At 38.5% G+C, this 16799-nt stretch overlaps 1 protein-coding gene across 1 annotated transcript in view; it reads right to left on the bottom strand.

Moving 5' to 3' along the window:
- The window catches only part of NFXL1 (nuclear transcription factor, X-box binding like 1), a 44894-nt gene extending 28800 nt beyond the window's left edge, over positions 1–16094 (bottom strand). Inside the window, exons 1-15 of the mRNA XM_056490225.1 lie at positions 15792–16094; positions 14511–14681; positions 14066–14175; positions 12314–12447; positions 10691–10869; positions 10362–10523; positions 10156–10256; positions 8848–8962; positions 8377–8501; positions 7478–7600; positions 6061–6151; positions 2477–2597; positions 1657–1813; positions 853–944; positions 374–395 (exon numbers count right to left, since the gene is read on the bottom strand). Coding sequence (XP_056346200.1) covers positions 374–395; positions 853–944; positions 1657–1813; positions 2477–2597; positions 6061–6151; positions 7478–7600; positions 8377–8501; positions 8848–8962; positions 10156–10256; positions 10362–10523; positions 10691–10869; positions 12314–12447; positions 14066–14175; positions 14511–14681; positions 15792–15951 — 1863 coding nt within the window. The 5' untranslated portion in view covers positions 15952–16094. The remainder of the gene's footprint in view (positions 1–373; positions 396–852; positions 945–1656; positions 1814–2476; positions 2598–6060; positions 6152–7477; positions 7601–8376; positions 8502–8847; positions 8963–10155; positions 10257–10361; positions 10524–10690; positions 10870–12313; positions 12448–14065; positions 14176–14510; positions 14682–15791) is intronic.
- Between the last annotated feature and the right edge of the window lie 705 nt (positions 16095–16799).

The following is a 16799-nucleotide window of genomic DNA, read 5'->3' as shown; positions in this document are numbered from 1 at the left end:
ATACAATGCAGTTCATAGAACTCGAGAGTGTGTGACAGAGATAATATTAGCTATAGAATGAGGGGGAAAAAAGCATAAATATTTAATAAGACCACCAAAAAAACACACCATTTAAACACCTGCAAGAAAACACAAAGAGCTACATAAATCATGAGTTTCAATTTCTGTCCAAGAATTCTACAAAATCAAAGAGTTATACATTTTTCAGAAAGGAATTAAAGTAGCTTCTGATATGTAAGCTGCTGTGTTAAGGTACTTCATTGATTTTAAAATATGTATTAAAAATCTACTATTTCTTTTTAATGCTTTTTGTTTTGCAGACTGACAAAGTAAGGTATTTGCCATAGTTCATAGGGCAGTTTCCATGACTCACCTCATGTTGTCCAAGACACTCCCTGTTAAAAAAAAAAAAAAAAAAATCAGAGATTTACAAAATGCATATTTGTTTAGGGGACTTAGAACTTTTATTTTTTAAAAGTGCAAACTAAGAAAATCCCCCATCTATGCAGCTCAATGCCTCCTCCTTTTCAACAGTTGTTTGGATTGCTGTGTTTTATAATAAAAATCTCAAATTTTGTTTCATGTGCAAATTAATTGTAGTTGTATATGAAATCAGTTACCTTTTAGAAAGTCACCTGCTTTTGTTCCAAATACTATCTTCTTTGTCTCTACTAATACATCATATTTTTCAGTTATTTTGGAGATCTAGTCTGAAAAGATTTTTTTTTTTAAATTTTATTCTTTAAAAAAAGAGGGTTTTTTTATTTTTTCTAATAACTTCTGAGACACAAAATAACTATCTGTCCATAAAAAAAAAACTATTTGTAAATTGGTTTTTATTTTTATACTTACACTGGTATAGGAACCTGACAGGGAGGGCATGGTAGTGCAGTCTGAATGAAGGCTGGCTCAGATGGCTGTTCCCAAGGCCCTGCAGATTGATGCTGAAGAGCAAAAGAGCTCAGTTGAATGCAAAACACAAATGGAATTATCTGCTTGACCATAAGTAAATGTAACATCTAAAGTGTTTCCAGTTCTAAGATACTCACTTTCTAGTAACTAATTTTTTACTAATGGAAATCTCCACATCCCGTACAGACAAAAAAATTACAGTTTCATCCTTAGCCTGGTTAAGGATAAGAAAATTAAGTCCTGTGGTTCCTTGTGCTAAAAATTAACCACCAAGCCAAATGAAAAAGACCAGTAAAATAAATTCTAACCAGCTAATAAAGGTAAAAATATTTCAATTAGTAAGCTAGTTCAATTACCATCACGCAGTTTATAACACATGTCATGTTAAAAACCAATTTCTGACTTGTGCAAAATTTGACAGTTTGTAAATATCAGACGTAAAATTAATTTTTTTGTTCTTATGTCAAAAGCAATTGCTTGAAGCTGAAATTAAATGTTTTTAATACAACTCGAACAGGAATCTTATGATTTTTTGAGCAATTCAGTTATGCATTACAAAATTACTTAGATTGCAACAAAGGAGCTAGAACCACTTAGCACCATGCTGAGCAGTACACGTACCTCTGTGCTTGATTATGTGTTTACTCTGAACTCCAAAAGCCTCAAAACAGAAGATTCAGGTCAAACTGATGCTCACTGTTCTGAACACAAATAATACACCATTTTTCACTGTTTTTTACTTACTGAGCCAGTTTGCTTCACAAGTGCTTCATCATGGCAGGAAACAGGGCACAAGTGGCCACAGGTTAAGGTTTTCTGGCAGGGCTGGCGACATGGAGGGCACCGCCCGAAGTGACAATAGTGTTTCTCCTGGGTAGAATGGTGACAGGTAGGTGGCCGACTGAAGTAAAATCCAAGAATGAATGAATATGACAGCAAGAAAAACAAAGTTACTGGGCAAGTATGTTCAACATACAAAAAACTGAAATTAACAAATTTGTGGTAGTTTTTTAAAATTAGTTTATTTCTCACCTTCAGCAGGTAGTTAACATTACAATAAAATTAGAGAGGTATTCTAAATAAAATTAAAAATCAAAGTTGTGTTTACATATTCAAACAGCTGTTTCAATCCTAATTTTACTCTGCATTACATAATCTTGCTACACCTCAGCAGAAAATATTCTCTCTCCTTTTGCTAGTAAAGTTTTCTAGATAAACTACCTCACTGAAGTACTTCAAAACATACCAGAGATGACTTGAAGAAATGAGCTGAACTACAGAGTTGGACAGAACCTTCCCCATGAAGCAGGCAAAATGAAACCTTGGTGTCAGAGAGGTATCTGATAGGAAGGATTATTGCTAATCTCCATCTGCCTAGTCAAGGATACAGAAGACTGAGAAGTAGTAACTGTAATCATAGAAGGAAAAATTTTTGCCTTTCAAGGTATATTTTACTGAGGGGGGGGCGAGGACAGGGACTCACTGATTCCAACATTTTAGTACTCTCTTTAATGACTTTAAACTCCACTTCAGAAGAGGAAACAGACACACTTTCTATACTGACCTGCACAGCTGCTTGCATTTGGGAGGTTTGATGGTACGCTCTCTGCCACAGGGCACTTTAATGACAGTTTTTCCACAACTGCATTTCACATCTACAGTCTCCGGACATGGATTACAACTACCTAAAAATAAACATATTAATAATATGGCAAGCAAGTCAGAAATAATCTCCCTCTCATATTTTAAAAAGAAGCCCAGTTGTTTGGGTCACACAACACTTAGATGTTTTCTCTTTGTATTTCAGTCTTACGTACCTATGAAGAAATGTCATCTTTCATCTAAATTCAAAAAGGGGCACTGAAAAACTGGTAAAATAAACTTTTGCAGATTTTGTATGATATTAATGTTCAGTCTATGTATAATGACTGCTTCCTTGAAAGCATCCTCCATCTCTATATAATGTTACTAATCTGATGCATTTTAAATACTCTTACCTGTAAAATGTCTATGTTTTAATTTATTACTCTCCCACACCATTTCTTCACCAAGTGCCAACTGCTAAGTTTTATTATTGAGTAATTAAACAGCAATACGAATCTTCTAAAAAAAGTAAAGATGGGATTTTAGCTTACTAATCATGTTGCATTCCGAAGCTTTAAAGAAAACAGAAGTTATTGACAGCAAAAATTTTTAAGCAATTCTGACTTGTTAGCAGGATCTGAAAAGCAGCATTTCAAGAAGCAGATGTCTCACTGGCAGAAGGCTGCTGAAAAGAAAAGGATGGAAGCACTGCAGTCTTTATATTGCAAAGTAAATTAAGTAACAATATAATGTTCAGAATGCACAGAAACATAGACTCATTTGGGTTGGAAGAGATCTTAAAGATGACCTAGATCCAAACCCCCTGCCATGGGCAGGGACACCTTTCACTAGACCATACTGGTGAAAGCCCCATCCAACCAGCCTCAAACACTGCCAGGAATAGAGCACCCAGAACTCTTCTGGGCAGCCTGTTCCAATGCTTCACCACCCTCACAGTAAAAAATCCCTTCCTAATATCTAATATAAACATATTCTATTTTCATTTAAAGCCATTCCTCCTTGTCCTGCCACCACCTGCCCTTGTAATAAATCCCCCTTCTTTCTTGTAGGCTGCTTTAGAGACTGGAAGGCTGCCAGTCTTATCCAGGTTGAACACCACCAATTCTCTAACCCTTTCCTTACAGGAGAGGGGGTTCCACACCTGTAACCACCTTAGCAGCCCTTCTCTGGACTCATTCCAACAGTCCATGTCCTTCCTATGTTGGGTTCCCCAGAGCTGGATGCAGTGTTCCAGCTGGGGTCTCACCAGAGCAGAGCAGAGGCACAGAATCCCTTCCCTCCCCTGCTGCTCACACTGCTCTGGATACAGCCCAGGACACGTTTGGCTTTCTGGGCTGCCAGTGCTCACGGCTGGGTCATGTCCAGCCTCTCACAGCACCCATAAGAGCCTCTCAGCAGGGCTGCTTTGGATCTGTTCATCCCTCAGCCATCACCAGGGACTGCCCCACCTGGTGCAGCACCTTCCATCTGGTTGTTAAACCTCTTGAGATTCCCAAGGGCCCACTTCTCAAGCTTGTCCAGCTACTTTTGCAAAATAAACTGAAGGTCTAAAGCTATACTGCCCAGAGTGGCTAATATGTCTACAATTCACTCAGTTCACCTATTAAGGAAGACAACTGACTACATACTCAAAAATACAGAAAGGCAGGGATCAGAGACTCAGAGAGCCTGAAGATAAGGTGAGAGCACACCGTTCTCAAATCAAGTGTTATAATGTACAACAGTAGGAAGCAAAACATTTCTATTCCCTGCCAACATTGTAAATTTCAGCAAGCATGATAAATACTTAAGTAAAAAAAAAAAAAAAAAAGGCAAAAACCCAAACCACAATCAGAATAGATTAAGCTACCTTCTTTCAGGGACTCCTACTAAAGGCCAAGTGTTTATTATCACCAACCTCTGCCTTTTAAAGGAGTCCATCTGAGAAGTTATTTTCTAGGAAGCATCTATTGTCTTTAAAATCAGTGGTCACTGGTTTCTGAAAGCTCATAGGAAAATTACCCTGACCTGGTATTACATAGTATAGATAAAAGAATTAATCATCACTTTCATACCTATTAAAAAATTGGAATATAGGGAGAAATGCATGAATATAAATATTTTAAAATTCTTTTAATTGCCCTTATTAGGAATACTTTGAAACATTTATGAAGATATTACAAAGTGTACTAGACTGTATTCTGTTAAAACACAGAATTTAGAAAAGAAAATAAATTATTATCCAGTCATTACCTTAATAATATGAAACTTCTGTTAGTAAATAAACTTTTGATAAGTTGCTCTGCAAAGTGCATATATTTGATATTTACATTCTTAAAGATCACTGTTGTTTTCTTACAGACATTGCTTTATTGTTTCCATGTTAATTGTTAGAAATCTTTGTCTCTTTTAGCCAGGCTGTAAAATGCAAGCATTCAACATAAAAGTTTATCCTATAATACAGCATTAGTTCTTTGGTTTTCCAATCAGAATTTTATTCTAGGATTTATGTTATCAACCAAACTAATATAGAAAAGCAATGTTACCAGTTTTCTTCTGACAGTACACAAAAAATTACATATTTCCAAGATTTTAGAGAGCTACAGGGGATGGAGAAGAAAGGAAAGGGAAAAAGGGGCACAGTACACAGAGAAAACCCAAACTGCTAGTTTGTGGTGACAGATTTAATAGCAAGTTAATAGGTACAACTGCCACATTTACCTGTTCTCTCCTCCTAAGAGTCACTGCCTCAGAAGGAAGACTGGCTGAACAAGTTGTGATTTATTTCCTGAGTCTCTGCAATTTATACTTCAGAATACTAAGTGAAATTACAGAGGCTACTTGGCTGCTGTTTCAGCAGGGCAGCAGCTTCTATAGGGAAAATTGCTGAGAAGCCAGACAATCTTTCAGTCATTTCAATTTAACCCCCTACCAAGCAAATGTCAAGCAATCTGCCAAGTAATTTTGCCCGTTTCCACCATCTTTCAAACCAAGGTCACTGGACTCAGAAGCAAACTTTTTTGTTATCCTTCTTATAGTCAGTAACAAATTCTTATTTTCTTTTACCAATAAGATACCAATATACATTTAAATTCCATCATATTTTTTAAGCCCTCTTGTACCACATGTTGCATTCTAGGATTTTTTAAAACCATCCAGACTCAATCAGCAACAGTCTTTCTGCTGATTAAAAAAATTTCTGCATGCATTTGGACTTTGTTATGCATATTCAGTGAACAGAAATATTGGGGAAAGGAAGTCAAGCCATGGCTTTTGTATTACACAGCTGGAAAGGAGACAAGAGCATTTTCAGAGGAAAAGTATTAAGCAAAATCACCAGGTAAAAACTCAGGTTGCCACTATGCAAGTCCTTAAGTTCTAACCACTTTCAAACCACTAACTGAAGTTCTAAGCACTTTCAAACACACTGCCTCCACAAAGCCCACAAGCAATAATGGAGAGAATTTATTAAGCACCACACACAGTCATGCAAGCATGAAATTTGGCAAAAAAAAAAACCAAAACAATAATCCATCACAATATGGATTCTTCACCTGTTCTTACCTCTGTGGCAGACTGAAGGACATTTGTGATTTCTGCAGCCAAGAGTCCGCCCACAGACTTGATCACAAGGTGGACAGTTTCCAGAACAACACTATTAAAAAAAAAAAAAAATCATCAAATCTAACAACTGGAAACAGACATTTCTGGTATACACTTTCCCTCTTCTACAACCTCATTTTTTCAATACTTATTTTAAAGAAGTCAGCGCACTTTAGTTAAATTTCCTCAAACTCATTCCAGAAAAAAGGCCACTCATAAAGTGGTTTAAAAAAAATTCAAATTACAAAACAACAAGAAAACATACATTTGAATGCAGCATTTCAACACACTAAAAAGGCAGAGAGCTTCAAAAAAGCATAAGAACATTTAAAATTTCAAAATATTAAAATATTTTAATCCCAAATAATTTCAGAAGATAGGCCATCTAAAAGTTTACCTCATTATTCTGCAATTTCTTCCACTTTTTTTATATTGTCCCCAGAACAAAAATGTCACTAACATTTTTTTTAATACACCTTTTACCTCTGTAGTAAAGGCAGGTAACTTCAAGACCAATTATCTATTTTCTATTCTTAAATAAATTAGTAACGTGAAAGCATCAGAACATTTCAAAAAACCATCACTCAGTGGATGCCATATCATGAGAGAACATCATCTTTTCTATTAACTTGAAAGGTACCCTCCTTCCAACAAGAAACCTGTATTTTTCATCAGAGAGGTGTCAAGATTTCATTTACTTGTTTTGAATCTTTTCACACAAAATAAATGCACTCTACTAATAATATTCAAAAATACCTAAGAGTAAAACTATATTCTCATATCGGCTTGTGGTAAGTAGTCCAACTTTCACAATATATTAATTCACAAATAGCAGACAACTTTCAGGCTCTCTTTAGTGAATAAACTGAGAAGATACTTCTGAGTATCAATCATTCCTTTTGACTTCAAACAAGACAGAAAACAAAACTCCAATTCCCAACTGTCAGACCACTGCTGCTTGCACTGCTGTGCATTAGAAGGTGGGATAGAATGCTAGGCTGTAAAAAATAAAGCATGTGTCCCTGACAAATTTGTAAACGATTCCCAGCTCTTCCTCCAAAGTAAGGAAATAAATGGATTTAACTACTGCAGAATGCTTAAAGTATCAGTGACTACTCAAGAATCCGAAAGCAAAACTGCCATCAGGAACTGCAGATTCATCAAAATCCCCTCCCTATTGGTAAGGCCAGTGAGTTTTACTTGACATCATCCTTTTCAGAGAATTCTGGTACACTGAAAACTAGTTTCAGTGACATGCAAGAAAACTCCTTTTTCCACTCAATAACATGAGGTCCAGCAACAAAGTAACGTGATTTTGTGCAGATTTTTTTTAAAAGTCAGCTAAACAATGCATTTGTTTGGGAAAGATGGCACTAACCTTCCTCCTGCACTGGTGCTTCTGACAATCCCGGATTTTAGTACACTTTGTTTCACACAGATATGGCTTATGGCACGGCATGCGCTTGGTGTGCTTCCCACAGCGACACTGCTTCTCAACCTCCTGGGCAGCAAGACAAGGTGGTTTTAATACAAGAGGGAAAAAAAGGGAAATAAAATGTTCCACTATTATCTGGAAAGGAAAGTTCAAGGAAAAGTAACGTTACACTGTATACACAATGCAAGTGTGTCATGCAAGATGGTAAGTGTAACCACAAAACAAATTCATACCAAATAATTCCTCTCCTGCACATTGAAGTAGATTCACCCTTAAGGTATACAGATAATTTAAGAAGTACATGAGCAGGTTTGACCTTCATCATGGCTGTCATGTGACGGATACTATCACCTATACTTTGTAGCCAAAGCTGGTTCAGGAAGAAACAACTGAAACCTGACAGAGCAACGGCTTTGTAGGTCAGATCACAGAAGCTCCAGAGATATCTAGATTACAGTAAAACTTAATTTTCTTACAAAGAAAAAAAATGCTATGTTACAGCACCTTCCATCTCACTAATGAAGGAGTATCATATAAAGACAAAGCCAGAAGGAAGCTAGAAAAGATGGGGGAAAATTAAGTGTATTTTAGGGCAGAGTAATTTTAAAAACCAAACAAAACCAGGCCAAAGCAATACACTCATCCACAGGTACAGCCTCAACTCAACACAGTGCTCAACTCCTTGGAGTTGTGTAAGTGTGGGAGGGGAATAATGAAAGAATGTTGCTTTCAATAAACAAAGTCATAGATATGATTTCATTTCCTTAGGTGACTTGCACTGTGTTCCAGGCACATAGTTTAAGAGCCCAAACAAAATGTGAATCTGATAAAGTAAGACTAACCTGTCTGCATATTTCACAGGGACCTCGATGACAGCGCTGTGAACATTTATGGATGCCACATTCCAGAACTTTGTCACAACTATCACCACAGGTGGGCACATCTTCTGTACAAGGCAATGTAAACTCTAGATGAAGAGAACAGAAGCACAAGCAAACATTCAGGGAAAAAAAAAGCCAAAATATTTAGGAAAAAAATATAATGTCTAGTAAGTTCAAATTACAGTTGCCTTTTGTTTTTTTAAAAGCTTCTTTAGAATTATTTAGTTATTCACATCACAAATTAAACCCCTGGTGCTAAGTTAAGCTATGAAAGCCATGCAAAAAAAAGCTAATATACTGTCATGGCTGACTACAAGAACTTTTTATGGACCCTGCCCTGCAGAATTAGCCTGAACTACTGACTGAAAGACTGGAGGTCTTTCTATTCAATCTGTCATTAAAAAAAAATAAAAAATAAAAAATGTAACTTACTTGTTTTTCCACATGGACAGGACCTTTTCCCAGAACGAGGACAGTCTCCACAGGGACCAGCATGACAAACTTGCTCACATGTGTGATTGCCACACGGCAAACGTTTCCCACACACCTGAGAATGTCAGAGAAACCAAGTGAACACAATGTAATAAAACTACATACCAAGCCAGAACAAGCCAAGGTTAAAAAAAAGCAGGAGTGAGATGCTTCTGGAAATTTACTTTTTCTTAATTTTGTTAATAAATGTCATATTTGCTGAGCCCAATAAATAAAACTGATGATCCCTGCAGTGATCCTGCCTGGAAGATCACAGTACAGTGAGGAGTTAGTGATTCAGAAAAACTGAGTAGTCGCAGGTCTGTGCTGTGCTGCACACACAGCTCACCCTTCAGGCTTGCACTGTGTTTCACATACACTTTGACCACAGGATAAACTTATTGCAGCAGAAGAGATTGGAGGCACCTCCCACTTGGTACAGTGATTATGCTATCTGCATGTCCTTGTCTTTATCTAGAAATGCAGCAAGAAGTTCTCATCTGAATACCCTTTCCGTATTTCCGACTGTAGAAATTACAATCAAGGATGCTTTCTTGTAAGAGGATCCTACAATACCTTCAACAACCAAAATGGGATCTGCACACCATGCTGCACATCTATCACAGCCCATTCAATGCTGCACAGCTTGGGGTTTCAGGGATTTAAAGGGACATACTATTATTTAGATTATACTCCTTTTCTCTGTAGTGTTAGCTAAAATAAACTGCATTTTAATTGATATTTGCAGAGGCCAAGTACCTTTCTTACTAGGATCAGACTGGCCAAGTATCTCCTCGTGCAGCCTCCCCTCCACCATTTAATTTTTTAAATTATTTTTATTTTTTCTAGTCTGTCAATCCATAGCCTTGGTCTTAAGCACAGGCTGCAAATAGACACCAAAGAACTAATCACAAACCTTTCATTCCGCTAGTCCTAAAAATAAGCGTAAAACTCTTGTCTAGCAAGCTGTGGTTTCATTCTTAGTTTTGAAGGCAACAGCTGAAATTTCAACCTCAAGCACAAGAAAAAGAGTATGCAAAGTTAAGTTCACTGCTAGGGTAATCCTAGAACAGTAACATTTTAACTACTATAAAAATTAATGGAGCCACCAATTACATCTCAAACAATGCTGTTTATATTTTTGATTACACTTTAAAAAGTCAAAAGACACTTTTTTCTTACTGAATATGCTTTTTTAATCTTTAATACACCAACTAATCAAATTTGAAAAAGGTGAGAAATCAATTTAAAATGATAGCTTCAACATACCTGATCACACTGCCACTGAGGACTTGCACAAAGTCTCTCTGCTGTGTGTCTCCCACAAATACACCGTTGTTTACTAACACGTGGACAAGGCTGACAATCTCCTGTATGTATTTGCAAAGTGACATTGACAGTAGGAATTGTAAAACAATGATGTCTCTTAACTACAGAAACAACTACTGCTCTGAAATTTAAAAAGGTTGGCCTACCTGCATGACAGGGATTCTCACAAGCATGCTGCCCACACAGCAATGTTCGTCCACACGGCAGGCGGCAAGACCACTCCTTGGCACTGCACCTTCGGGGCACTGGCTTGGCTTTCTTACAGTGACAGGTGGTTGTGACCATCTTTGGGCAAGGTGGACATGGTCCTAATTACAGCAAAAAGAGTATCTTGCTAATGACCATTCAGCAAATGAAGCCTTGACTACATTTCTTTTACTCTGAGAATTTTAAGTATACTTAATAGATGTTAAGGTGAACTGTGTAACAGGTATCTAAATACAGGTCACACAACCAAGAAACACAGAGGATTTACCTGGATGACAAAGCAGCAAGCATTTATGACCACAGGAAGGTTTGAACTCCCTCTCACATATCTGACCACAGGAGTGAGGTACCAGCCATGGGTCCACTGTTGGATTCTCCACTTTTCCACAGTAACAGTAATACTTACTGGGAGTTTCAGAACGTTTGTATTCAAACCTACATTTTGGACTACAAAAAGGGAAAAAGGAGTGAAAAAAACCCAACTTATTAAAACAATTTTTAAAAAAACTGGTTTTATCATTTTGGTTTCCCAAGACTGATTCAATGCTACCAATTAACACTTTTACAACTACTGTAATGAATAACAACAACATACAGTAACACAGAATTAAGGTCTTTCTATATATTCCACAATATATTAATTAGAATGTTTAAGGAATTGTCCTGCTAATGCAATTTTTTTTCTCTAAGAATATATATAGACAAAAAATCAGCACAGTAAAAAATCAGAACAATTTCTATGTCAAGCAATATCAAAAGAATCTATGTGACAGTTACCCTACTTAAATAGAACAGATTTTAAAAAATTGATTAAAAAAAACCAGGGGTTTACTAGTAGCAGTCTATTAGCCATGTAAAACAAAGTTTAACAATGCTATTACAACCATGCATAATAACTAGAATTTTATCTAAAAAATTTAGATTCAACATGTATACCTTCATTTTTTACCCTTGATGTTGATAGAAATTTAAAAATTCATTACTGCTAAAGGTAGATATACACTAGAGGCCTGGAATTTATAAAGTGCCACAGGCCCAACAAGCCCCATGCAAGCCATGGGCAGGACAGGCAACACAAGGAAGAAGAAACAAAGCAATTCACATTGCTGGCTACCCCAGGAAAAGACAACAGACAAGGTCCCCCTCAGACTCTGAAAGACCTATGCACTTATTTTTATCAAATAAAACATCAATTTGCCCTGATATAATACATTACAGACCATGAAACATTTCTCAGCAGTGATAGCATTTTAGCGTGTCCTTAAATGTAAAATAAAATACCATTTGCCTGGAGTATTTTTTAATTACAAACATTTATGTTTAAAAACAAAACAAGTTCATAGTAGAAGAGGCATTATCAACTTGAGATGCTGCCAGCCAACAACTGATACTATTTCCTAAACAAACCTGCTTAGGAAATTTTATTCGTGCAGTCACATTATTACCTTCTTCTTTATACCATCTCAAGGAAAACTGCAAGACCTGATAAAATGTTTGGATTACACTGAGATCAAAAAAAATAAATAAATCCCTACATCTTGCTATTTGACAATATTTTTTAAACTTATTTCATGGTGCCAACTTTAAAAGTGAAAAATATTCAAAGCCATGTAGAAATAAATGTCAGAAGCTGAGACACATGACAAATAAGTTACCTTCTCAGAGGTTAAAACAAATTTGATGCAGCAAGGTTTCAATATCACTGTGAATTTTTTCTGAATTATGTTAACAAAAACTTTCAAATAATTTTAAAAAGCAATAGAAAAGTAAATCTTCTAAAGTCTTTTTTTCTGTTGTGCACACGATATGCAAGTACTACTCCTAAAGGAGCACCAGTTTGCATGGTTTTCCCAACAGAAATAACTTTGTAAATGTACCATGAGGAGCTCACCATGGCCAAGGATAATCTTTTTTCCCAAAATCATCATCAGTCAAAGGAGAAGATACAAGAAAGAGGCTGTCTTTGGCCCACTTTTGGATACACACCAGATGAAATATACAAAAGCATCCACAACAGCTCCAGACCTAAAAAGCAGACACACATAAGTGCCAATTGTTTTAAATAAGGTTTCTCTTTCCACTGATGAACTTCCATTATATCTAAAGAAACATAAGCTTGCTATCTGTCCCTTTTAAAATGGTTTTTCAAAGATAACTATACCCACTGTTAGATCAAGACAGGCAGTTTTACTGTTACAGATTCATACCTATAATATTTTTCCTGATTCCCGTGGGAAATTTTTGCCAAGGCTGACGGAGCCCAAAACACTCAGATAATCAGAGAAATGTTGATTTAAACACACTGTTGGAGGTCACATAGCACAAACTGATGCCCAAAGAAGGACTATTGCCAGCTTAGCTCTGTTGAGATACAGCTTTGCCTGGTGAAATTGGAAAGTCCTGAGGGATGGGGACTCCACAACCATTCTGAGCAAGCTACTCCAACTATCATACTACCTTCCTAGTATCCAACCTGCACCTCCCAAGGCCCAGTTTGTGCCCTTCTCCCTTATTAAACCATAAGGATGACTTTGGCTTTACCCAAAACTATAACAATTTGGTAAGAAAAGTGTGGAAGAAAATTTTAACTATTTTTTTAATAACTCAAGACAATGTTATGAAATAATACTGTGAAAATACAGAGACTTTCCCCATTAACTTACAGAGGACAGTGCCAATGACTAAGTTTCTAGAACTATGGTAACTTCCCAAAACTAAAACTATGGAGGAGACATTACGTAAACAAACAGAAATGGCTGTAATTATACAGATTCAAGATAATTAGAAAACCACTGAGTTATAAAAGAAGGCTTTCAAGTTACCAAATCATCTCACTTCTGCTGAGATAAGACTAATTCTATCAAGAGCCACAGAACTTCAAATATCAAACCAAACACATTCATTAAGGTCTGAAAGAACATGGATTAAATATTCTAAGAATTCATACAAAATATATTGAATTTCTTTTGAGATAGAAGTTACTGACTACAGTTTCATTGGGTACTTGTAGTCTGTATATACCTATCATAAGAATTTAAAATATTTTCTTCATTTCTTTTTAATGTTAAACATACAGCTGCCAACATGTTTTTTATTCAAGTACCTTTAACAGAAAGAGAAAAAAATATTTGTCCTGGAATCTCTCCCATATAAAATGTACCTGTATGAAACAGGACAAACTTCTCTGACACACACACACACTTCTTTTTCATCTGATCAGCATTGAGGACAGCCAAGTTTATCTCAGCTTCCCTGCTGTAAACCTAACAATAATATCAATTAACTTTCTAATATTTTATTTTTTGCTTTGCTACTCCATAGCTTATTGAATACACAATTGCAAGTACTGGCATTCAAGCACTTATCTTTGTCACCTGCTACTACCTAAAACTTAAAAATAGCTATTTTACACTATGATAACAAGTGTACAACAAAAAAGACATATTCTGATTACAAGCTACACATACAACCACTTACATCTTCCACTGTTTCAAAATCCAAAGATGCCAAATTTGCATTTAGTATTTTTACCACTGTAAAACAATCAATCCTAAAAATTACCTCTATAATATAACACAAGCTGTTCAGACAGTTACATTTGTTTTGCTCTAAAAGATTACTTCCAACTTTGTAAAATACTTACAGCTTGGTTCCTTTTAACTGAAGCAATGCAGATGAGACATGTCATGGCCCCTGACTGAAAGGCCTCATTCATGTACTGTCTTGTACGTTCCAGTTCACTTGCATCTCCATCTTTAAAGGATAAAGATTTTTAAAGCAATCAGTAATGTTTGATCTGTTATTTTGTACATGTTGAGACTGCTGCAAAGTATTTTTTCTCTGAATAAAGCCAGTCATGTATTATTAAAAAGCCACACTTAAGACAGTTTAAAGCTACAGCATTGCTTCTGTACAAAAAGACAAGAAGTACAGCCAGCATACACTGCTGGGAAAAAGAATTTTTAATGTAAGCCATCATGACAGAGTGCCTTCCTTCCAATTACAGTAAAATTCTAATATACAATGATACTGCATTGCTTATGCTTTCATACCAAAATAAAAGTCAATAAATGAAAAAAAAAAAATACCGGTTTGACTGGTGTAAATGGTAAATGTTTTGTCCAAAATCTTCCCTTGTTTTACTTCAGCATCTTCATCATCATCTTCAGATGAGGAGCTTAACTGGTCTTCAACTAGCTTTTTTGCTGCAGCTTGATTAGCTTTCTTGATTTCATCAAATTTCTTCAGTGAAGATAATTCTATTAAGAGAAAATACTAACAATGATTAATACCGTGATAGCTAATTGTAAACACCACATTCAGTGCTACGTACTTACAATTGTCCTTTTCTTTAAAGTTTGCTGATCTTATTTTTTTAAGAGTATTACATCACTACATTTCCAATACCACACAAGAAAATAAATTGTATTTACTTCTTCACTGGCGTTATAATAAAATTCACAGCAGGAATTATTACCTGTCAATTACTGCTGACAAATCCAACCTAACATACCAGAATATAAGCAACTATAATGCTGCTTTATGAAAAGGATACTTTAAAAAAAACCCACACATCCCACACAAACACAGCTGTCACCGTATGAGGAAGAAAAGAACCAAACAAGACACAAAAATAACAAATTTACAGTTGTTATAACCTGCAGGTCCCAAACAGGTATTTCTCCAGCATTTGGTATTTCTTAAATTATGACTTTCACTGATCTCCCTCAAATTCAACGAATCTTTATTGCAATAGTGTGTTCATGCTACTTCATAGGAGTTCACTACCTTTCCCTATTAGACTACTAGACCCAATATATTTCCTGGGGTTTCATCAAGTTTAAAGGCTCTTCTTAAGAAACTATAGTGCCATTAAAAAGAGCGGTCTTTGGCACTTCTCCGGTGTATTTCCCGAGGATGAACTTGCACTCACAGATGCCGAGCGCACCGAAAGCCCGCACCTTGCCCAGCCCGGAGCAAAGCGTTTCCCTCACCACCGCACCTAATCCTTTCCCTACCCACTAACTTCCCATGCTGTTTCCAACCAGAAAGAAACAGATGTTTCATCCATTACTTCACACTTTACTCGTCTGCTCCCATAAGAAGACTGTGAACCCTGTGCGCCCTGGCAAGGGCTTAGCCCCGCTCTCCTCGCCACTGCCTGAGGCCTCCGCATCTCTCCGCGGTAGGAACCGGCAGGCAGGACGCGGCACATGGTCGCCGAGCAGCGGGGGAGCGGGGCCGGGGCCCGCCAGCCTCCCTTCCCCGGGAACAGCCCCGACCCCGCCACCTGCAGGGGCTCCGGGCCGCCGCCAGCGCCCCAGCCCGGGGCCCGGCAGCGCGGGCAGAGGGCAGAACGCGACACTCACCGCCGGCCCCCTCGCCGATGGTCCCCGCTGCCGCAGCGCGGGCACCGCCGCGGCCCCGAGCGGCCGGGGGCCGGGCGGCCGCCCCGGAGCGAGCGGCGAGCTCGTCCCCGGGCCTGCCGCGGCCGCGGCCCCGGCCGCCCTGACGCCACTGAGCCTCCATTTGTGCCTCGCCAGAGAGCGAAGGACGGCAGCGAGACCGGTCCCTCCGCCTCTCCCCGCGGGCACAGCCGCCCGGAGAGCGCTCCGCCCGGCCCAGCCCGGCCCGGCCGCTCCGCCCGGCGGTGGAGGCGGCGGGGCCGCCGGCGCTCCCGCGGCAGCGCGACTACAGCTCCCGGCGCTCCCCGCGCGGAGGGCGGGCCGGCCCGGGCACCGCCTCAGCCGGCCGGGCCCGCGGCGGGGCTGCGGCTGTGCCCTGGGGCACGGTGTTCCGCCTTGGAAAGGGTGCGCAATCGCCCCATCCCTGCTTAACCCAGCGCTGCCACGTCCACCACTGAACCATTGACGTGCCACATCTGTACGGCTTTTAAATACCTCAGGGGATGGCGGCTCCGCCACTTCCCTAGGCAGCCTGTTCCAGAGCTTGACAACCGTTTCGATTTTTTCCTAGTGACTAGGAAACCTAGTTACTAATGTAACTAAACTAATCTCTCCTGGTGCCACTCGGGATCATTTCCTCTCGTCCTGTCTCTTGTTGCTTAGGAGAAGACACGGCCCCCCTCACTCCCGCCTCCCTTCAGGTTATAGTGTCAGCAATAAGGTTCCCCCGAGCCTCCTTCCCTACAAAATTAATTTCTGGCAGCCGCTCCTGCGGCATGAGGCTCTTGCAGGCATTTTCTTCATAGCTCCTATAACTTCATAGCTCCTATAACTTCATAGCTCCTATAACTTCACAGCTCCTGGAGTGTGAGAGATAAAACCCACCCCAAAGCCTGTTTAGAAACTTTGCTGAAGTACATCCAGAAAGTTTCGGTGTACAGAAACATATATTGAGGAACCTGTGCACCTCCC

This window comes from Oenanthe melanoleuca, chromosome 4, assembly GCF_029582105.1.
Source record: "Oenanthe melanoleuca isolate GR-GAL-2019-014 chromosome 4, OMel1.0, whole genome shotgun sequence".
Lineage (NCBI taxonomy): Eukaryota > Metazoa > Chordata > Aves > Passeriformes > Muscicapidae > Oenanthe > Oenanthe melanoleuca.
This window is presented reverse-complemented; position numbering and strand designations above follow the sequence as displayed.